Below are 23,978 nucleotides of genomic sequence, written 5' to 3'. Positions count from 1 at the left end.
GCTGTGTCAGCCTCTAAGCAGCGAGCATCTGCTTCCAGAAACCCTTCCTGCCTCTGTGACTCCAGGATGCTGTTGATAGAAATACAATAGCTACAACAGATAGGTCACTTGCTTACACAGTTTTAATCTGATTTTCCCTGCCAATTCTGCATTAGCTGTAGCAATGTGGGTCTTTCTTCTATCATTTATGACTGACATTCAAGTTGCTCTGAAATAAATTGATCACTGATAACAGATAATACGCGTTAACACATTTCTAGTTAAAACATACAGGATATTACATTAGTTTATACAAAGGATGGTCGTGCTGCTGCTAATATGAAAGAGGTGAGGAGAAAAGATGAATCAGAAACTTCCAGAAGTACCACTTTTATGCGGTTTTCCTCACACTTTAGCCTTGACATGAATTGGAAATAAATGAAGACTCAAGATATGGCCATTTTTCTTCACAGCCCACCCGTAATTTATTTTATCAGAACCAATGTGCCAATGCTCTGCTGCACACAAGACAAAGTGTGTTTAATAAGCAGAGGTGGGGACCTTTAGGCAATACTCTTCAATCAAAATGCTGTTAAAGAACTAATCATGTAAATGCAAAAAAGGCAAAAAATCTTCTCAGCTTTCCCAGTTGGTGACTGATTGCCACGTAAATGAAGATTTGTGCCACACCAGCACAGGCTGTGCTCTGCTTCTGCCTATCACCTACTCCACTGATCTAGAACTGTAGTAACTATACTCTAAAAATCATATATGTTTGGGGATATTTTACAACAAACTAAATGTTGAGCTCAACTTACTGCTTTATTTTGTCAAACCTGGAAAAAAACATTGTGCAATATTGGATTACAGTGGGGGGGGTGTTCAGCTGAACAAAAGATGACACAACATGGAGAGTCATCTAATGGGTACCTGCACTTTCTGCATTCATAAACAATTAAATGAACCATGGTGGGTGCAGGTAGGGTGGGAACAACTTGGACTTTCCATGCTATTTTTGTTGAGCTGCATTGGAAACATGTCATGAATAGGACATGTTGCTTTACAAATTATTCTCTCTTCTCAAAGTTTTCATACATCTTAGCATGTGCATTTGCATGAAGATTTATTGTAATAAACCCCTAATTTCCCAATTAGGAAAATTAAAACCCAACAACAACCAAAACCTAAATTCAAGGGACTCTTCATCAAGGCCTGTAGGGACAGGACAAGGGGGAATGGCTTTAACCTGCCAGAGGGGAGACTGAGATGAGCTCTGAGGCAGAAGCTCTTCCCTGTGAGGGTGCTGAGGCGCTGGCACAGACTTTTCCCAGAGAAGCTGTGGCTGCCCCATCCCTGGCAGTGTTCAAGGCCAGGTTGGACACAGGGGCTTGGAGCAACCTGCTCTAGTGGAAGGTGTCCCTGCCCGTGGCAGGGGTTGGAACTGGGTGATCTTAAGCTTAAGGATTAGTCCCTTCCAACACAAACTCGTCTGTGGTTCTATGATGACTACCTCTTTTCAGCAGCCATGAGGATGTGAGGTACTGTAGTTCAAGGCTGGCACTGTAATACAATTCATAGGAACTGATGTTTAGGAGTGTTAAAATGTTGCTGAGTACATGGGCAATTAACTGGTTCTGTAGATGAATATGGCTTGAAAAATTCTGAACTTTTATTTTTCAGTAACTTGCAGTTCCCACTTATCCTGGCTTCCAAGGATTTTGCTTCCCAAAGAAAAACCTTATTTGCCTTTGCCTTAGACTGGGAGTTTGGGGTGGGACTTCATCCATGAAGGGTTTCTCCTCTGAAACCCAGACCCTTTAAAATGCAGCAGTGTAAATATTTGGTTTTAAACTCAACAAACCGCATACAAATGTAAATCTCTGTTGTTCATCTACTCTTGCTCATCTGCTCCTGTTTGACAACCTTAATGTTAGTGGCCCCTGTTCCCTGGGACCTCTATCATCTCCATGGCCTTGCCTGGACTTGCTCCACTTTCTCTGTGTCTCGTTTCCAGGGGGACCCAGCCCTGGACTCTCCAGATGCGTCTCACCAGGGCTTAGCAGAGGAGGATGTAATAATGTTCCTTGTGTGGCATTTCTAAGACATTTTGAACAAAGAAGGAAAAAAGTATATAAAAGTGGAGCAAGGGGGTTTTTTTTTGAGTGCTGACAAATGATTTTGCAACTCTAAAAAGCACAATTATCTCTTTATGACAGACACTCTGGTGCAGTATGTTGAACTCTAAAAACGATTTTGTTGGTAAAAGTTTTTTGGGATGTTTATGGTTGTGTTTATTTTTAAATAAGGTTGTTTAGTTGTGGCATTTAGAGGTGTTTAGGGGATCAATACTGTTTCCAGGTCTGCGGATGAGAGCGGTGTTCATGTGTGCCAGAGAGGTGGAGGATTTATCTAGATATAAATTGTTTCAAAACCCTGACAAAATCTCGGGTGGTTTAAAACAGTGGAATAGTTTCTTGCTTCTTAGAGTACTGGAAGCAAGCTCAACTTATGAGTTTTGCATTGTAATGCCATGACTTCCACTCGCTAATGACTTCACTGATGGCACTGGGGCACATCCAGCCTTCGGGGGGACTCTTTGCAATCTGCCCATTCTTAGTTTGGGGTCACAAGTATTTTGCATCATCTGCTTCCTGCATCAAGCCACCATTTGAAGGGTGTCCTCTCCCAAACCACACGTGAGCAGGGCTGGATTTACTGCTGGGCTGGGGGTCAGGAGCAAGGAGTGAAGCTCCTCAAGCCCATGAGACACCTCCCTGGCTCATAGGCGCTGGGCTGGCTTAGCAGCACTGCAGGCTGCGTGGGATATCAGCCAGGGTGATCTTCTGCACATGTTACATCTGCTTCTGCTAATGAATACACCTCAGAGTGCCACTGTGGTGTGTGATTGCAGGATGACAACTGTTGTGTTGCGTGGTGATGGTTAGTGACGAGCTCCACAGATGGTCGAGTGGCCTGTCAAGGACCCTGCGAGCTGTCAATGCAGCCCCCTCTCTTCTTCTTTGAACCCACACATTTCAAACACATTAGTTACTCCAAACAACCACATTTCAACTGGGATGTATTTTTCCCCATAAAAGCTTTCCTTTGATTAACTGTCCTTTTTTTGTCCTTTTTTTTCCTTTCCCACTTTGGAGTGTTACATTGTGTCTGGTTATTCCCCCACAAGGTGCTTCATCCTTATAGCTGTAGAACTGGGTCTGTCGTAGGATAGCTTGAGTTGGAAGGGACCTTCAAAGGTCATCTAGTCCAACCTCCCTGCAATGAGGAGGGACATCTTCAACTAGATCAGGTTGCCCAGAAGCACATCCTGCCTGGCTTTGAATGTCTGAAGTCAGTGGGACCTGTAAATGGGGAGAGGATGAGAAGGAAAGAAACATGGAATCACAGAATCCCAGACTGGTTTGTGTTGAAGGGACCTTAAAGCTCATCCAGTTCCAGCCCCCTGCCACGGGCAGGGACACCTTCCACTAGAGCAGGTTGCTCCAAGCCCCTGTGTCCAACCTGGCCTTGAACACTGCCAGGGATGGGGCAGCCACAGCTTCTCTGGGCACCCTGTGCCAGCGCCTCAGCACCCTCACAGGGAAGAGCTTCTGCCTCAGAGCTCATCTCAGTCTGCCCTCCGACAGGTTAAAGCCATTCCCCTTGTCCTGTCCCTACAGGCCTTGATGAAGAGTCCCTTGAATTTAGGTTTTGGTTGTTGTTGGATTTCAATTTTCCTAATTAGGAAATTAGGGGTTTATTACAATAAATCTTCATGCAAATGCACATGCTAAGATGTATGAAAACTTTGAGAAGAGAGAATAATTTGTAAAGCAGAAGTTTTTCCAGATGCTGCGAGATCTGATGATTGCAAACTGAAAGTCATAGAGATTCTCAATTAGTGGCAAATGGAGTTCATCACTGCTTTTAATAACCCTCATAAGCACATTTTAATTTTTCTATGTATTTGTCATAAAAAATCTAATTATTATGTCCAAGCCATAAAAAGAAGAACAATAATCCATTTCTTATGTCATGTTGGTGATTTCTAGATATTACACAAGTTAATGAAATCAATATGCATGTTAGGAAAGCAGAGTGATAAATTGTTCTGTCTGCAGAGTGAAATCGATGTTTCACGTTGGTTTGTCAGTGTCTGCAGCAGACAACTCCGGTCACAATGGTCCCTGACCTGCCATTCCATAGGGGGTCAGAATGCAGTGGATGGTAACACTGACGAAGTGCAGCATCCTTGTCAGTGGTGGGTGAGCTGTCCTATAGCCAGAGGAGTGGGAAGCCTCAGGTGAACGTTGGCCACCTCCAAGAAAACTTTTCTTGTAGCAGCCAAGTCTGTCCCATGCTCCCATCACTGGGAGCAAGCGGGGAACTGGGCAGAGGGGCAAGGGCAAAGCCCACTGTGAGCATGAAAACCCACCAGGGCAGTGTTCTGCAGGTGCAGCAGGCATTGGGATGATTGTGGGAGCCCTTCAGGATGGGAGATATTGAGTGTCTCTGTGGTGCCCGTGCTCATGGTAGCAGGGTTGGAACTAGATGATCTTAAGGTCCTTTCCAACCCTAACTATTCTATGATTCTGTGATTCTATGATTTATCTTCAAAGCCTTGACATTTGGACCACAGGTTGTTATCACTTACAAGCTGGTTTGGAGCTGACGGACCGGTTCGAATGAGTTGTGCTTTAGTGGCATCAGGGTGGAATAAAATGATGATTGTTCTTATTAATGTTATTGTTTTCTTGCAGCCTGGGTTTTAGAGCAGCTCGCTATTAAGGCTTGTCTGAACTTCATTCTCACACCGTTTGCTTTAATTGCTTTTGGAAACAGAGACAAATTTATTTCTCTCTGTTATAAACAGCCTCAGGGAATACAAACGTGCGGCTGTCTCCCTCATGCCACACTCCATTGCTGTGCACTTCTAATAAAGGTGATTAATATCTTTAACGCTGTAATGGGTATAAGCTTGGGTAAATATTTAAACAAAACCCTGTGCAAACCACCAAAAACTACTGGTTTTGAGTATTTTCCCTGGTTTTTATTCTATCCTATAATGTTGATGAATTACTTATTTAATTAGAGTACAACTATCCTCAACGAAGTACTGGAGAGAAGAAATAATGGAAAATGCTGAATTTCTCCTATTATTGATCATTTTCAGAAACCTTTTAGAGAATGAGTTAAGCCAGGCATGTGAAGGAAGGGTATTGTAGGGATTTTAAACTGTGTAGGGATGGGTTTGCACACCAGGATCATACTGGGCACTGGAGATGTTACACTACCAGCACGGCTACCTGTGAGCCCGGGTGATCATTTGTCCTCAGTGTTCTTCTTTTGCTGGGTATTTTTCTCTCAATTAATCAGATTTAAGTGGAGCAATGTAATAGGCTGCTTTCTGAACAGAAAATGAAGCCTCACTGCAATGTCAATCTCTTTCCAGAATGTTTAACATCACTTTAAATTTAATCAGCAAACCAAAAAATAATCACTAATTTTTCTCATTTGTTGTAGATAACCCAAATCTTTGGCTTTGATTTTGATTTCTTTTGACTCCCAGAAAATGAGCAAAGGCTGAAGTGTGTTTAATGTTTGATGGGGCACAGGCAACTCTGCAATCTGAAACTTGCATATGGGGAATCAGTCCCAAATCCCTCAAAATACTTAATTGGAAAACCAGACTATCACGTGGGTGAGAACAGATCAGTTCTGTGCCCTCACAGTTGCTTGTCCATCGCTTACCAATGACTCTTCAGTCAGACCAGGTCCCTGCAGGGGTTTCAATGGTCTATGTACCTTGTCCTAGGTGGAAAGGTGTTCATTTAAAAGCAGTTTGAGGAGGAATATCAGGTGATTGGAAAACACTTTTCGTATTGGACCATCACACAAAATTTACTTACTTGGGAGTTTAATTTATCTTTCATTGTTGCTTCTTATCTTGTTTTTTATGCATTTCCTTAATCCATACACTGCATAACTGCTTCTTATCTTGTTTCTTATGCATTTCTTTAACGCATATACTGCATAGATGTTTGCTGCTATATTTGAGGTTTTTTCTGACCTTCACAGTTTCCATGGTAGGATGGGTGAAAGATTCTGACTGTAGTTGTTGAAATGGAGAGTAACTCTGCAATGGATTTAATCTGCACTCAAAGCTCAGCATAGTAGATAATAAAAGCTAAATCTTCTCATAGATCAGAGTCTTTAGAGGTCTTATAAGAAGTATGTACACAAAATAAACATTTTTTAATTCATATTAAATATTAACTTTCCACTGTGGTTATGCACATATAGTCTAGTCATAATTAGTAAGTTACACAGATTTTGCTGATCTGAATGTAATGATCCCTTTCAGTCAGTAAATAGCAGAAAATTCAGCAGCATGCCAATATACCAGAAATCATTATTTGTCTCAAACTGTGAGGGTCCAGAAATACCATAGAAGCCAATTTCTATCACGGGAAAGATGATCTTCTTAGGAAACCATTGATAGAAATAAAAGCTACAATTTCTCATCACTACTGGATCATATTATATCATCTCTGTATTTTACAGAATGATATTTACAGCAGGACTACACTTGTGTGTTTACTTGTGTGTTCTCTCGGTTAATGTATGGCTTTTTGTCTTTTATTTTCTAATTCTCTTTTGGAAACACAGAGCAACCTGCTCAGTGTCATTGTAATAAGACTTGTCAACATCTTCTACTAGATTGTATTTCATTTCCCCACTATGAAACCTAGATTAAAGAAGAGCCCAGTCAATTAGGAAAGGAATAAAGCATGTGCTTAGGAGAAAATCGCTTAATCTGTACTCTGAAGCCTGGAAAATTCTCCATCCTCTGCCTTGTTGCTGTTCAAATCTTCCCTTTGAATGACTGCAAAATTCCTGATGTTAAGCCTCAAAAAGAAGTGAAAGTGTGCACCTGTCTTCTGGATCAGGCCTCCCAGTCTGTAGCAAATCTGGAGAGGGCTTGTCCTTTGGGATCTTTTGTCCCTGGAGGCAAGGATTATAGGATCTGTGTTCTGCACCATGCTGAGTACAGAACATCACTGGGTATAAACGCAGAGCTGCAGTCACAGAGCTTCCCACCTGGAGTTCTCCTTTTCCATATTTAAAGCTGAGTTGTAGCTCTGCACTAGATCATCATGCAGGGCACAGGAAGAAAGAGTTTACTGAGATAGACACCAATAATGAAGTCTGAAAGGAAAGCGCTGTGGAAGGCAGAAAAATGCACTAGAGTTGTGTTCATAACTATGGTCTTAAATGTAATACATTTAATAAATGCTATTATAAAATATTGTACATTTAGAGGTTATATACAGCATTGTGTATGTTGGATATAAAGGATGGAGGCATGAAGGACTCTGTGCACGCACGTCCTGTAGGCTCCAAACACCTGCAGGAAGAGAACTGATGGTGTTGATTTGTACTTTGGGTGTAAATATCCAACTCGGGGATCCATGGGAAGGAGCATGAGATAGTATTTGGAGCAGCAAATTCCTCCTGCCTGCGTGGGAATGCTGGAAACTGTTGTATCCTGTCTGTGCACGTTGTTCTTTGCCCCTTGGCAATTAGAAATGCAGAAGCATTTGTACAATCAGGTCAGTCAATAAATTCATTCCAGTCCAAAAGAAACGATCAGTTAAGCTGCTGAAAGCAGCAGCTTCTCTCCCCTCCTCTGTGCTTATTGGTTAATTATGAGATTACAATTAGGGAAATATTATCAATGCAGACAGAGAGGGGGGGCTGCAGCCCAGCACTTGGGTGAAGAACTTGAGGGTGTTGGGGGTTGTGGAAAGGAGGCTTTGTAATACTTCTTTCACCCAAAAAAGTCACTCTTTATTGTAAGGAAAGCACACAGAACTGCAGCTTAGGCAGTATGAACACAGAGGCTGGACTTGCAGCACCGGGGAGGGATGCAGCTGGTGATTCCGTAGATTCTGGCGGTAAAATCTCTCCTGCCCAACTCCCAGACGTAACAGTCCCGTGCTTACAATCCAGTTCCGCTCACAGTTTTTATATGTTCCATTGTCACAGGATACAGGATGGAATTGATTACATTATAATCTGAAAGGGGAGTTGGCTACCATATGATTTAATTAATGTTACTATAAAAAAATGTAGTTCATTACTTGTCATCACCTTTTTCTGGGGAAGCCTTTGGAGGAAAGGGAGCCGTATGTTCCAGTCACATATGTTGTAACCTTCATCCTACGTAGACTAGCAAGCAAGGAGCTTCTAGGAGCAGCAAGGTAGCACATCTATTACTAAACAAGATGGGTGCTCTTATGCTGAGACCCCAAATTTTTAACCTGATAATTCTGGATTGTTCTATAAATAAGACATCCTTTCCCATGTATAGAAAAGCAACAGCAGCTGAAAAAGCAGCTCTGCCCTACAGCCATTCCCACTGCACCAGAAAGCTTTATTATGCTGCATCATTTATGTACAGATGAATATAACTAAGAATATAATTCCAGTCCTTGAAAATGAGAAATGAGGCCCTGCAATGAACTATAGACTCAATGTCAATACCCTGCAAATAATGGCATGCATAACTCTGGGCTCCAGGAAGAAGAAGGACACAGAGGCTTAATTCCTATTAGCATCCATCAGGCAGGCAGCAGGGACAGCAGATCTGGTCAGATAAGGCAGCTCCTCCGCACAGCCAGGTGGAAAAGCAGGTCTGCAGCCACTGGTGGGGAAGGTGGTTTTGGGGAAGCCTCAACAGAGCTGTCCAGAGGTAGGACAAGTAGGGACAGGGCAAGGGGGAATGGCTTTAACCTGCCAGAGGGGAGACTGAGATGAGCTCTGAGGCAGAAGCTCTTCCCTGTGAGGGTGCTGAGGCGCTGGCACAGACTTTTCCCAGAGAAGCTGTGGCTGCCCCATCCCTGGCAGTGTTCAAGGCCAGGTTGGACACAGGGGCTTGGAGCAACCTGCTCTAGTGGAAGGTGTCCCTGCTCGTGGCAGGGGGTTGGGACTGGATGAGCTTTAAGGTCCCTTCCAACCCAAACCATGCTGTGATGATGATGAGGAGGAGAGAGGGTGAGGTTAGACAAAACAGGCAGAACCCTGGAGGCACTGCACTACTTCTGCTGGGGACACCGGGTTTTACCTACAAGATGTGCAATTTTAAAGAGGAAGTTAAGAGGAGGTTCCCATAGTACTGATGTAATGGGAATCACTGGTGGACATGCAGTGGGACCAAGAAGATCTTCCAGGCATTTACATTCTTGTAGTAGCACACATAACTGGTATTTTTAACCAGGCAGGAGATCCATGCAGCAACCCACCCTCATGCCTTCCATGCCTCCTGCTCCCTTCATCCCTCAGACAGCCGGGAGCTAGATGGATAAGAGGAATAACGGTCCAGGTGGTGATACCTGCACAGGGAAAGAGGAAATCCAGCTGAGATAAAGTAGTGGGTTTACCTCTGTACAGTGCGGGTTAGACTCTTGCAAGCTTATTACACCTTGTTCCACTGTTCACATTTCAGGATGATTCAGATATTCCTTGAGAGAGAAACAAATATTATCTAGGAAGCCTTACAGAAGTTAGGTGTGTGATGCTCAAATCATCTGCAGAGGAAGATGAAGAGGTGATTCGTTACGTTGTATGGGTGCTTACTCCTAGGAAAGATACTTAATAGTAAGGGGGATGCTCATTTTTGCAGACAAAAACATAATAATTTCTGAGAGCTGAATTTAGTGGAAGGTAAATTTGAGCTAAGATGCTATTTCCCAGCAGCAAGGAGGTATTTAGTTGCCAAAAGTGTTCTCCAGGTGTGGCAGCCTGAGTATCACCTGCAATTGCCAGGATGAGACCATGCAGCTTCATAGAATGTATATTGTATTCAGGCACCAGGGACACTTTCTAGAGCCTGTGACTGAGCTTAGGCTGAATTACCCATAGTGACCCCTCTGACCATATACTCCACAAATACTTCGATATGGTTGAATTTCATTCATATCAAATTCTGTGCTCCATAACCATGGCTTCCATGTAGAGTCACCAGGGAAAGGATTTCAAATGTTTGCCATTAGAACATACAGTTTTATCAAAATCAAAGTATTTGACAAAATTATATAGATTTGGGGGTTTAACGTGTTAGGTAAAACCTGCTGTAAGGGAGGTGAGACTGAGGGCTGGCCAGTGGCTATTCTAAAGCAAGGAGGAGAGGGAAACAGCTGGAGCTGCAGGAGGAAATCTAGGGCTGGGAGCCTGAGAATTAGCAAAAATAGGCTGCTTGTTGTGGGGACACTTGCAAAGGAGGTGAGTGGTGAAGAGCAAATAAAACCTTATGTAAGGGAAGGCAAAGGAGGACAAGGAGAGCGCTTGCATCAAGCAGCAAAGAGTAGACCATGTTGGTCTTTGCCTTGGAAACGAAATCTTGTTCATCTGTGGGAACTGAATGAAATCCCATTACTTCAATTCTAGAGTCCTGCCTGTGGCAGGGCAGTCAGTCTATTTTCTCTGGAAGTTTGTATTTTGGGAGATTTAGTTACAGTTGCTCGTGTGATGCAGCTTTTCTGCTGGATCCTTGTGCTCCTCTGCTCACAGGACCTAGAGTGGTTGAGCCGAAGGACCAGCAATAGAGCATGCCAAGAGCTCCTCATTCCACTGGAAGCGATGTTATTTATTAATGTTATTAATTGATTGGAACAGGCTGCCCAGGGAAGTGGTGGATTCACCATTTCTGGAGGTATTTAAATATGTGTAGATGTGTCACTGAGGGACATGGTTTAGTGGTGGGTTTGGCACTGCTGGGTTAACGGTTGGACTTGATCTTAAAGGTCTTTTCCCACCTAAATGATTCTATGATTATCATATTTCTCCTCTATTGTTATCAGTGACACTAATTAAATCAGTGTGCTGAACACTGAGTGAGCATTTCACCTTCTCACTTCCTGGTGATGGATGCAGGGAAGAGGCTGGACTAAACCCCATCCCAACCCTGGCACAGTCTGAGCACCAGGAGACATCTTTAACTTGCTTTACTTTGTAGTGGCCACCCAGGCACCCCCATGGCATCACAGCAGGCTCCAGCCATGTCCTCTGTGTTTAGTGACAAGTTTAAGGCAAATAAAAATCACTAGGATAAACAGCATTAGGTGTCAGGAGTGAGAAATCCCTCTCTGGTACTGCTTCAGTAGCGCCAGGACATGAGCAAATCTCTCTTTTTCTCTCTTCAGAGGCACAGAACCTCAAATAAGCAGTTTAATGCAGTTGGAAATCTTACACTGTAGCATTTACTTAATCTGTAAGATATTTCCACAGTTCCAAATAGATATTGCATCAGCCAATTGTATATATTTACTTGTGGGAAGAACTGTTTTGAGTTATATGGTTGACTTGACTTTGTGGCAGTACATTCGTTCATGAAGGATAAAGAAATAAGTGGCTCAGATGCAGGCAGATATTTTTGAAACACCGTAGACTGAATAAAGCCACTGCATATGCCCCATCCCTCGTGATACCCTGCTCTCAGATGGAGTTCTACATTTCAGAGAGAATGATCCCTCACCAGCTGTCTGTAGGAAGCAGATTTATTGCTCATTCTCTGTACACATAAATAAGAATAATAAGAATTCCCCTCGGTGTTTTGTCTATTGCCAAGCTGAAATGTTAATGATATTTAGCTTGGGCTGTGATGGGCAAGTGGGAGAGACTGGTGTCAACAACACCCCATTTCAGTGCATGGGGACCCCATGTCATGTTGTAGCTGGGGTGGGGTGAACACGACAGTGGTGGATGTTCAGCATGTCCTTTAGAATGGAAGAGACTTCTGCAGGAGGACGTTCAGTAACAGGTTCATGGCAGGAATCTGCAAAGAATTCTGCAAATAAATTATTCCCTTACATAGAATTAACTCTTCTAAAAATGTTCTGTAGTGACTGCATGCACTTCCAGGTCATCAGGTGAGGTAGGGAAGAGTGGATTGCCACCTTTGTGAGTTGGACTATGGTAAATTCAGTGTTATATCTCTGTTCGAGTGTAATCCTGCTTGAACTTCAAAGGTGGGTGATACTGAACTTCATTGCTTTAGGAACTAGCCAGGTTCAGCCTTCCCCAGAACGTTGTTTTGCCTAAAGACGATGTTCCTCTGCTAATTAAAAATACACAGACTTTCAGTTTCTTTGCTCACAAATGTATAGCCACAAGCAAGCACTGGGAATTCCCAGCTTTTTTAAGTCTGTCTGACGCCAACTCATTTCTACAACTGAAATAGTTCGAGCTGGTGGACCAGGGAAAGGGCTGAAGAACATCTGTCTGCAGGTGGATCCTAAAACACACAAACCCAGGCTGTGCAGGTGACAAAGTAGTTTCAAAGTACCTTGAGGGGATGATAGCAACATATTCCAGGTTGCAAAGGTGAATGTGTGGGATCAGATGGTGGGATTTTGCTGTGGGAAATGGAAGAAACCAGTGGGACAAGGCCGGGGCATTCAGGAGAGTAAAGCTCCAGTTGGACAGAGGCTTCAGGTAGGAAAGTGGAAGATCATAAACATTTTTTTTGTCCTCATTTTGTGGGTACCCATTTACCTTGTGGAGCACTTGGATTTTAAAGCAGTCGCCGCAGAAGGTTCTGAAGCCTTCTGTAGGTTCCCACATGTAGGAATTGTATCTTTTACAGCTATTTGTATAAAATGTGTTCTTTATCTTGTAGAGAATAGTGCTTTTCAGAAACATCAATAGGGTGTGTCTATACCGAACATAATAACAAGACATGTAAAGAAAGAAGTATTTCTTTAGAAAGAAAGATTCATACGAAACCCTGAATTCCTGCCTTCATTGCTGGCACCCTGAGTCCTTTTAATCCCCATGTAACATTACAAGTAGAGCAGTCCCTTAAGGGTAGGCCATTTTTTCCATCATTTTCCATCCACATGGAACTCTTTTCTCTTATGCCCAGATGTATAAATAGTGCAGAAAATGGAGTTTAGCGAAGAATTCTGCTGATGGAATAAAAGAAGAAAACATAGCTTATATTTTCTTTGCCATGTTGCTGCTGTAAGCTTAAAAGCAGTACAAAGCAGCAGAAATGAATGTATTTTAGTGTTCTCCGTGAAGAGCTGTGACTCTCCAAGAACACAGGGAGTAGATGTGACAGGCATCGCTATTTTTAAAAGTACAAGAGAAAACTAATTTCATCGTCTTTTCAAACTGTGACAAGCAAGCTCAGCCTTCTCTTAAACAAGAGCATCCAGCAGCAGCAGTTTCCTGGGAACTCAGTAGCAATACCTGCTTGGCACCAACAGAGGAATTGCTGCTTTCTTACTTGTAGCATTTTGGATCCATGTCTGAGCTGCTGCACACATGACGGAAATAGCTCTGGTTGCACCTAAACAAGGTTTTTGCACAGTTATGTTTCAAGAACTGCATGTGGTTTTGGCAGTGTGGGTATCCCAGCTCTCCTCAGCCGTCCATGCTCTGGTGGGATTGTGCCAATTCAACAGCTTTCTATTACAACATTCTGCTTGTTTCCTTCCAGTTTCTCCGAAGATATTCCGTATTTCGAGTGACATCGTTGTGAATGAAGGGAGCAACGTTACCCTGGTGTGCCTGGCCACAGGGAAGCCAGAGCCTTCCATTTCCTGGAGACACATCTCTCCATCAGGTAAGCACAGCTTTCTGTACCCCAGAGCTCTCTCAGCATCTCGCGAGTAGCAGGTTTGGGGTTCTCAGTTTTCAGAACTGTGGCAGCATCGCTTTGTACACCTTATACAGTGTGTGCCTACCTCGGCTTTCAGAAATTGAAACCTTCTTCAGGTGGCAGCTGAGATCAGTAAAAACTATAATACTACTATAGCATAGGAATGGAGAAAGAGATGAGCTCTGAGGCAGAAGCTCTTCCCTGTGAGGGTGCTGAGGCGCTGGCACAGGGTGCCCAGAGAAGCTGTGGCTGCCCCATCCCTGGCAGTGTTCAAGGCCAGGTTGGACACAGGGGCTTGGAGCAACCTGCTCTAGTGGAAGGTGTCCCTGCCCGTGGCAGGGGGTTGGAACTGGATGAGCTTTAAGGTCCCTTCAGCCCAAACCAGTCTGGGATTCTGTGGTTCTATGAAATAAAGGCACCCTAAATATGATTATATTTTTAAGCCCATTTGAACAGGCTGCAGACATTTATCAAACAATTATCATTAAAACCAAAGCAGGAAATAGTCAAGAACACACAGGGCTCTCCAGAAGTAGGCGTGAAAGTTAAAAACATTAACACATCATGCAGTAGATTTAATTTAATGGAAGTACCACTGAACCATTATTCGATGGTACAGCGTAGTTTATTAGCGTGATTTTATTGAACAAATTAAATTATATGTATGAAAAATCATGAACAAAATGGCACCTAAAAGCAGAGTTTTTATTTAATATTCCCATTTATACTTTTAATCTCTCACAATGTATTTAAAGGCAAACTTTTAGCTAACATTAAAGGCATGTCTACACCAATGACTTGGTTAAGAGCCACCAACGCTGGCTCCATGCGAGCAAAGCAGGGTCTGCCTGGCTCAGAGGAGGGGAGATCCAGCCCTGTACCTCAGAGCCACTGGCATGGGAATCCTGGAGGGGTTCGTGTTTGTGAAGGATACTCCCTGCCTCCAGCTGGCTGCAGTGTGTGAGCCTGGTATTGCACCAGTTCTTCTGTGGGGACTCCACAGTGGTAATTGGTTTTGCAGTGAAGATCTTTGTGTTGTGCCCACAACTCTTATGAAATCCATGTAATTGCGGGGAAGAACAGATTCATGGACTGTCACGGCTTACTGCAGCGTCTCATAATCCTGAGTAATAGTTTGCTTTACAAAGCAAGATCTGGGGAAAAGAAACCCAAAACCACTTTTGACCTTTAAGACAATGACAGTGAATTCTGCTTGAAGTGTCCATCAAGGGACATGGGAAAAAAATTCACTTGGAGCAGAAAATGGATTTTAACTAAATGTCAAATAAAATTTTATTGGAAACCGTGGTGATGCTTCAGAGTAATAGCTTAAAGCATTAGGTATTCTACACAAAGGAGCTGTTACAATCCTCCTGGAGAGGAAAAAAAGCAGAGAAGGATTAGAGCACTCAGGCTGGAGAAGGGGTCTAAGGGGGAATTAGACCCTCCTCATCTTAAGTTCAGACAAAATTAGTGCATGTAACCATAAGGGCTTTTAGTGAACTCACTGATTTTGAATCTTCACCAGTGGACTGAGAATGAGGACTGAGAGGAAAAATGGGATCACTCAGCAGCTGATCGATTACATTAGCCCCAATGAGACCTGAAAATGAAATGTGAGGAAGACACTAATCAAAGATGTGTATCAAAAGGCCTGTAGGGACAGGCCAAGGGGAATGGCTTTAACCTGCCAGAGGGGAGATTGAGATGAGCTCTGAGGCAGAAGCTCTTCCCTGTGAGGGTGCTGAGGCGCTGGCACAGACTTTTCCCAGAGAAGCTGTGGCTGCCCCATCCCTGGCAGTGTTCAAGGCCAGGTTGGACACAGGGGCTTGGAGCAACCTGCTCTAGTGGAAGGTGTCCCTGCCCGTGGCAGGGACTGGAACTGGATGAGGTTTAAGCTCGCTTCCAACACAAACCAGGCTGAGATTCTGTGTATGCCTAACAGCATTCCTTTGTTCTCCAAACCCCTAAACCCACTTTGTCCATCTCCAAGCCTGCATTTCTTTAACTGCCCATGGGTGAGCTGTTCTGGTATTATGGATTAGCTGGGTCTGTCTGCTCCGTTGAAGCAAATGCTTTCTTAACTGAGCCTGGCAGAACAAAGGGCAGGAAGGGCAAGGCCAGGCTAAGATGCTGTGTCAAGCCTCAGTGCTGAGGCCTGGCAAACTCATTGCAATGCTGCATTGTGAGGCTGCATCATTACAAAACCCACTTCTCCGAAGCAGTGACTTCAATGCAGCCGCTGCAAGGCACTAGGACATGCTTTGGGTGTCCCCTGCTTGATTAATGGCCTGAACTCTGTCCAGAGCAGGAGAACATAGGATCCAAATAACTTTTTGCTCAAAAAAATCCTGTAAAATGTGATGGAAGGAAACGTAATTTACAGAATCTGTTGTGTCTTCTAAATAAAGAGGAATTTTCCCATTTAGGTTACGCTGCACCACTGTCGTGCTCAGGTGTATATTCTGCTGTGCAGTTATAAATGGCATTCAAATCCAATTAAATATCAGTGTGGCAAACAAGAAGCCTGGATTTATTAGAAAACAAAATGCAAGAGAGTTGAAATGGCCCGATTTCTGTGACGATTTATATTCTGTCTGCAGCAAATTACCTTTATCTAAACACAAGCTTCATCTGCGCTTGATAATTTCTACCAGTTTCCTCCTGTCACTCCCAGCGGCACTAATGAGGGTTACATGCAAGCATCACATCTAGAATGCACCACTAAATCATATTAACGAATCGCAGTTAGAATATTCTGAAACTGTTTGTCAAAGCTGCTACTAAAAGATAAGAAACTGAAATCTCTGAATACAAATGATTCAATGTCAACTAATTCCAAAGTATTATCATGATTTGCATCAGTGCAGCCTTTACGTGCATAAGGTTGGACTTGATTTTTTTGAGCAAGGGAAGGTCCCTTCCAACCCAAACTGTGATTTTATGATAAAATGATCTTTTTCGTAGGAATAAGAACAGAATGTATTTAGAGGTGATTTTTAACTGGATACATAAATTATTGGCCTGGAATCTTTATTGTGCATGTTTAACTTGCAGTCATTATGTAAATGCTTTCATTATATAAATATTCATTATATAAACCCATTATGTAAATCCACAAAATCTACACATTCAGCACAACACCATCAGGAACGCGGGGCTGTAGTTTGTAATCTGAAGTCTTCCATTGTTGAAATGTCACCCGAATAAATTGCAGGTATTACTTATTTTGTTCTGACATTTAAGAGCAAAGTGCAGCATCAATAGTTTAAAAATGAAACCAGAATTTTAAAGGATTAAGGTCTGCCTGAAAGAGAACTCCAGCCTCGAATGCCTCTATGTGCATGCAGCGCGTGTGTGTGTGCTGGGTGATGTTGCTGGAATGTGAGCACTGCCAGGAACAGGGACAACAAAAGCCATTCAGGAAGCTTTTGGTAACATTACTGCTTTGTAAACTTTGGGGGCTGTATGTCAGAACTCTTTTCCACTTTGGTTTTGATAAAACTCCCCAAAGGTGAGTTGTCCTGTCCACAGAGGGACCAGACACTCAGGTGATGGCCTGCTCAGACCGCTGAGCTGAGCGGGGGCCAGCAGCAGAAGCACCCACCACCTGAGGAAAGCATGAACTGTCCTGGGTTTATCTGAATGCAAAACAGATTAAATTTCATCGTTCACAAAGTCTAGTGGAAAAAGCAACATTTTTTCCTACCCAACTCCCTTAAAACAAAATGTCACTTATAATCATAGGATAGTTTGAGTTGGAAAGGACCTTAAGATCATCCAGTTCCAACCCCCTGCCACGGGCAGGGACACCTTCCGCTAGAGCAGGTTGCTCCAAGCCCCTGTGTCCAACCTGGCCTTGAACACTGCCAGGGATGGGGCAGCCACAGCTTCTCTGGGCACCCTGTGCCAGCGCCTCAGCACCCTCACAGGGAGGAGTTTCTGCCTTATACGTAACTTAAATCTCCCCTGTTTCACTTTAAACCCACCACCCCTTGTCCTATCGCTACAGTCCCTGATGAAGAGTCCCTCTCTGGCATCCTTGTAGGCCCCCTTCAGATACTGGAAGCTGCTCTGAAGTCTCCACGCAGCTTCTCTTCTCCAGGCTGCCTTCGTATGGCAGGTGCTTCAGCCCCCTGACCATCCTTGTGGCCTCCTCTGGACTTGCTCCAACAGCTCCATGTTCTTCTTATGTTGAGGAGACCAGAACTGCACACAGTGCTGCAAGTACTATAATATATAATAATACTCCAATCACCTCTTGGAACCAGATGAGCTTGAAGGTCCTTCCCAACCCAAATCATTCTGGGATTCTGTGATTCCTTCAGTCTTGTTTCCAGGGAATGGTGGCACTGAAGAGTTTCCAAAATAACCCAACAAACACCCCCCAAAAGCCCTGTAAGAACTGTTCAGCACATGCTAAATAACAGATTTTTCACTAACTCTGGGGAAAGCTACACTTACCCAGGCATGAGCCTGATTTTAGTTTTGAACACATTCACGTGATGACTCCTCTCCTTCTCCAACACATTTCATTTGCTGCCAGGGCATGTGTGCAGGATTGTGATACGACTGAGCGGAATCTAATGCCCATCCTATTGTTTCTGGACAGCCCTAAAGCTGTGAAGATGTATTGCATTAATGTATCATTATAGCCATGTCGTCCTGACAATATATTAGTGTAATACATCTTCAGAGCACTCAAATGATAGGGTTGTCGGGGAAGAATGAGTCTCGGAACCCATTCAATTCAATTACAGGACAAAAGGCAATGCTCATCCCTGAGCAGAGGCGGTTTCTGCACAACCCTTCCTGAAGCACATGGCTACAGAAAGCTGATACTGCGAAGGGAGAAGCAAAGAGCCTTTTCTAACCTTCTTGCTAAACCCTAAGACACAAACAAAGCTTGATATGAGTAAGCGAACGTCAAATATTTTGCTCCACTTGCACTTCTGCTCGAGAAGCACCATTCTTCAGATGTTATCCACACATGACAGGGATAAGAAGTATTTTGTTGAAGTGTAAGTACTCTGAACCTGGGTTTTCAGACTGAAAATGCTTCACTGACATGAATTATTATCAGATTTCCAGGGCTTTGTGTGTGCACAAAGCGTGAGCTCGTCTTTTAAAATGCTCCGTCTATTTCCTGAAAATTGTTTTAAACCCGAAAGTTTTGGAAACAAAAGCACCTAGATAGTGTCTTTTGTCTTACTAAATGCTAAACATCGAGCAATTATCATTGCTGGTGATGGTTATTTCACACCTAATATATCTGCATTGTGCCTTATGTAATTTTTGATCCTGGAGAAGCTACTCTCATCTCTCTTCCGATGAGCTATCTTTGCACAGCAAAACTACCCCCATCACTGGTGGAGGAATGGCTTTAACCTGCCAGAGGGGAGACTGAGATGAGCTCTGAGGCAGAAGCTCTTCCCTGTGAGGGTGCTGAGGCACTGGCACAGGGTGCCCAGAGAAGCTGTGGCTGCCCCATCCCTGGCAGTGTTCAAGGCCAGGTTGGACACAGGGGCTTGGAGCAACCTGCTCTAGTGGAAGGTGTCCCTGCCTGTGGCAGGGGGTTGGAACTGGATGAGCTTCAAGGTCCTTTCCAACACAAACCAGACTGCGAAGTTGTGTGAAGGATCTCACCACCAAACCACGTTCCCAACTTTGTAATTCAAAGCCCAGTTAGCAGGTTCCTCGAACAGCCTGGCAACATTGCCATCTGAAAAGAGCCCTTTCACTCAAGCTGCCTTGGTCCAGATAGTTTAAAACCAGTGACTGTTGTTCCCTGGTTCATGGGTTTGGTATTGCAGTACGTGGAGTCATTGTTCCATTGTCTCCCTCCAAAGGATCCCATCTTACTTCCCCAGCTACTTGGTGAGAGCCTTGAAGGTAATGAAAGGTTTTCTCCTATGGAGCTATTGCTTCCCCAAGGTGATGTCCTGCAAGACACATCAACAGCCTGGAGGCTGGAGCTGGTGATGTGCTCATGATCCTGCTCCACTCAGACGAGGTATCCTGAGCGGCAGTGATGTGCAGCCATCTTTCCTAAATGGAGGTAGATTAATTGCTGCATTAGGCCAAAAGCAAAGCTGGTTCCCTTTAGGTGTCTCAGAAGCAGAATGTAAAATAACTCAGTGATTTGCCCTGATCAGCAATGACAGTGATGTGCCTCCCTTCTGCCATCATCACTCATCTTGCAGGCAATAGCTTCATTACGGCGCCAGCACTGTGCACCTCGGTCAGGTGAAGCATTACTGGGATGAGCTGAAACATCTGTTCCCTGCATCCAAGCTGGAAGTGTTTGGAGATGAGCCAGGAAACCTTCCCAGGCACACCAAGGCACGGACAATCGGCAGTGATGGGCTAAGAGTTAGGGCTCAGATGCCTTAGGGCTTTACAAAGCTCTCGTGACCTGCTCCTAGGCTGGGTTTATGGAGAACACCCTTTCTTCTGCTTTGACATAAACTCCTTATTCTGTGCCATGCGAGGAAGTGGCTCAGATCTAGATTTACAACTCTGAGTTGCAGTACATTACACATTGCTCTGCAGTTTTTATTGAACAGGGACACCTGCTTCCCTCAACCACCAGCTCTGGTCAGGACCTCTGAGAGTCAGGAACTCTTCCAGCCTGGTGCCCTGGCATGTTCCCCTGTTAGCACTGAAGGCACAGCACCAAGGCTTTGGGCTGCTGCTGGGGCCAGGGGCCTGAGCAATGAGTTTGGTTGCAGAAATTCATACTAGCAGAGGATGAACTACTGCAACACACCCCTCTTGGCATGCAGAGTGAGTTGGGTGGGTTTATATCATAAATGCAACAACTTGCACTGCTGCCTCCTCCCCAAGCGCTTCCTTAGCTGTAGACGTGCTGCAAGGAGCTGCTCCTTTTCATGGATGACCAAGAACTCATTGGAAAACACCCAGATTATGTGTCCCCTCGGACATGGGGTGGCTCAAGGGGGACTCGGGGTCTTTCATCATGAGAAAAACCTTATGCATGGGGCACATGAATATCGCACTGATGGGGACAGAGCGATTGCGTAGGTGGATTGATCCATCTCACCACCACTTGGGGACTTGAAGTGTCCTTATTAATATTTGATATGAATTTAATGGCCTGGCTCATGATCCTGAATGGAGTTTTCTCAGTTGGTAAAGGTACAGCGTGTCATTAAATCAGTGGTTCCTTGATATCAAACACACAGCTGGCAGCTTCCCAGGAACTCAAGGGGAAATGGTGTGGAGCTCTACATGGAATAAATGAGGGGATTAATTAACAGTTTAAAGACAGCAGTGTAAACACTAGCACCCAACACAAACAGCTTGTCATTCTTTTCTTTCCTTTGGATAAACTATAAATAAGGGACTTCCAAAGTTCCACCTCTCCCGTACAAGAAGTGGTGTCATTTGCTTTCAGGTTATGGGACTTTGGGCCTTTGTTCTTTCTTAATACTTGTAAGTTCCATTCTTGGGAGATTTAGTATTAGGATCCAGTTAAGTGACATTCAGTATCAAGATCCATCACTCTGGGCTCAAGGGACATTATATGTCTGTGGTTAGGGGTGTTCTGAAGAAGACTGCTCTGAAAAACATTAGCAGAACTGTTCCAGAAGTTTGAGTACCCCTTCAGGAACAATTAAAGGTATTCCTAGAAATCATCATGTCTTCTTAAAATCTTCAAATGGACTAAAAAAACCCTCTTGTTAAAATACAGTTGTCAGGAAAAGAATATTCGAACTAAGATGGTCAAATAATTAGGTCTTAGTAAAAGAACAGAGAAATGAGAGTAACACTGCAATTGTAGTGAAATACAGAGGTTCAAACTAAACCAGTACAAAAGCACTGCACAGAAATAAGTAGGATTTCTTGGACTATTTGATGGCAAATGGAAAGTATTTCTAGCGTTTCAATAAAAGCGGATGAACTCATTAATAACTCTTGAAATGCTATGAAAATTTGGCTTTGAATACTTGCTTAGTTTAGTTTAGTACCTCAGACATGAGTTCATTTTTATTTGAGAATTGCACTTTTGAGGGAACAATTTATGTATTGTAGAAGACATTTCAGTGAAACAAAACCTTTAATGTTCAAAATAAAAACAAGGAAGTGCAGATTTCACCAGCTTTCCCCTTCTTTTTGTATGGCATTCCTTATGGCAGTGTGAGGAGATACTGGCCTTTGGAAGAGCGTGTGGTGTCTTGCACAAGTGTGTTAGAGAAAAATAACAGTTCACCTCTCAAATGCCTCAAGATGCTCCTATTTCCTGTTTATTCTGGGGACATCTCCTCTGGGAGGGCAGCAGGCAGCAAACCCAGGCTGGGCACACTGGTGAGATGACAGCAAGAGAAGAGCAGATGCCGCATTCATCCTGACCATACCTGGTTTATTTCCCTGAATCATTGCTTTGGGACATTTTTACGAGTAGATTATGTTTTAAACATACCAAGAATTCTTTTTAAAATGCTTTAAAAAAGGGTGGAGCTTTTGTGGGATGAAAAAAAATCATTAATGAGTCATTTAACTCTTGTAGTGCCTCCAGATTCAACAAACTGCAGACAGAAGAGGTATAAAGTGAGAGGGATCAGCACATGTATTTGAGACAAATAGATAATCAGTACATGATAGAATCACAGAATCATATCACAGACTGGTTTGTGTTGGAAGGAACCTTAAAGCTCATCCAGTTCCAACCCCCTGCCATGGGCAGGGTTACCTTCCACTAGAGCAGGTTGCTCCAAGCCCCATCCATCCTGGCCTTGAACACTGCCAGTCAAGGTTCAGGAAACAACTCAAGTTTTCTCGTGTTTTTTTCCGTGGTGTCTTACAGCCCCAGGTAACAGCTCCTTGTTCTGCCCTTCTGCAGACCATGTGCATTTGACAGACCTGCAAGATACTAGGAACGTGCCAGGCTGGCGTTTGTGGCCACAGAGCCAAAAGATTTATCAGAGTCATTGCCTGAGAAAAAGAAATCCATAAGATTCATCAGCACTGGTCCATCAGCCTGAGGTGGTGTCAGCCAAGATCTTTGACCAAAGATGGGAAAAAGCTGTTAGTTGAAGTAAAAGAAATAGGAACATGAGATTGCCTCATGTTCAAGGCCATTCCTGATAGGTTTTTCAGAAGATCTCTTAACTAGACTTACTGATACACATAATGATATGGAAGTAATCTGCTCTGGATATCTTAGGTTGTTAAGACCAGTTTCTGTAGCCAGGAAGGGAAAGGCCAGTGACACTAAACTTAAATGCCTATTTTCTGCTACTGCTGTGTGATATGATGCATGATAAATCCTCACACTTGTTATTCCTCAGGAGAAACACAATTAAAACTGTGTTTTCTTACCACGCATGTGGTATCTGGCACCAGGTGTAGCACACGTACACACTGCCATATGCACCCACTCTCAAAGGCTTGGACGGAGGACTTTTGCAAGGGTAGCATTTTCCTCCCCTGGTGTTAAACATAAGCGAGTAAGACGAAAAACCTGCACTTGATTTTTGCGAGTCTGTTCAGAACTCTGCTGCTGAGAGGTATAAGGGCACTCTGCTGCCAATGCCAGGGGTTTTCCTTGGAAAACCACAACCTGCAGCAGGGACATCATCTCTGCACCATGACATGCAAAGCACATTTTCGCCTGAGAGTGGTTTGCAAGAGACCCTCTTCCACAGAGGCCACTGGGTCTCCTGCAGCAAATAGCTCAACATGAACATCTGCAGGCTGAAAACAGCCCAAAAAACCCTTTCTCTGCAAAACAGGAATTAAAAGCATGTAGGGAAGAGCAGGGCAGTGATTTTTTTAAACAAGCTACACAATTAAATCTTGCTTGAGCTTATTTATAATTCATAACACTGAATGTGCAGATTTGGCTCTTGGGAAGGGGCTAATTATTCTCAGGAAAGCCACACGCCTGTGGCAGCTTTGGGAACAGACTTGGTCTATGGTCAGACGGAGGGTGCAGGAGCCCCAGGGCTGAGGGCAGAAGGAGCCGGGACGGTGCCACCCAGGCATTTGACCCAGGGCAAAGCCCTGTCATCACAGCTCTGCTGTCTGCTGGCTTTACAGCACTCCTTCCTCCTGTTGCTGTAGCAAAATGAGGCACTGCAAATGATAGTCTATTATTCCTCTTTTCTCCAGGCTCGTTCATCCTGGAGAAGGCTCCTTAAGGGGAGACCTTAGAGCAGCTCCAGTGCCTAAAGGGGCTCCAGGAAACCTGGAGAGGGGCTTTGGACAAGGGCCTGTAGGGACAGGCCAAGGGGAATGGCTTTAACCTGCCAGAGGGGAGACTGAGATGAGCTCTGAGGCAGAAGCTCTTCCCTGTGAGGGTGCTGAGGCG

General features: G+C 43.9%; 1 protein-coding gene across 1 annotated transcript in view; it reads left to right on the top strand.

Moving 5' to 3' along the window:
* Positions 1 to 23,978, top strand: part of NEGR1 (neuronal growth regulator 1) — a 306,944-nt gene that overhangs the window by 159,873 nt on the left and 123,093 nt on the right. Inside the window, exon 3 of the mRNA XM_030494056.1 lies at positions 13,484 to 13,609. Within this exon, the coding sequence (XP_030349916.1) occupies positions 13,484 to 13,609 (126 nt within the window). The remainder of the gene's footprint in view (positions 1 to 13,483; positions 13,610 to 23,978) is intronic.

Source organism: Strigops habroptila, chromosome 8, assembly GCF_004027225.2.
Source record: "Strigops habroptila isolate Jane chromosome 8, bStrHab1.2.pri, whole genome shotgun sequence".
Taxonomy (NCBI): Eukaryota; Metazoa; Chordata; class Aves; order Psittaciformes; family Psittacidae; genus Strigops; species Strigops habroptila.
Note: the sequence above shows the minus strand (reverse complement) of the source record. Positions and strands in the feature narration are given on the sequence as shown.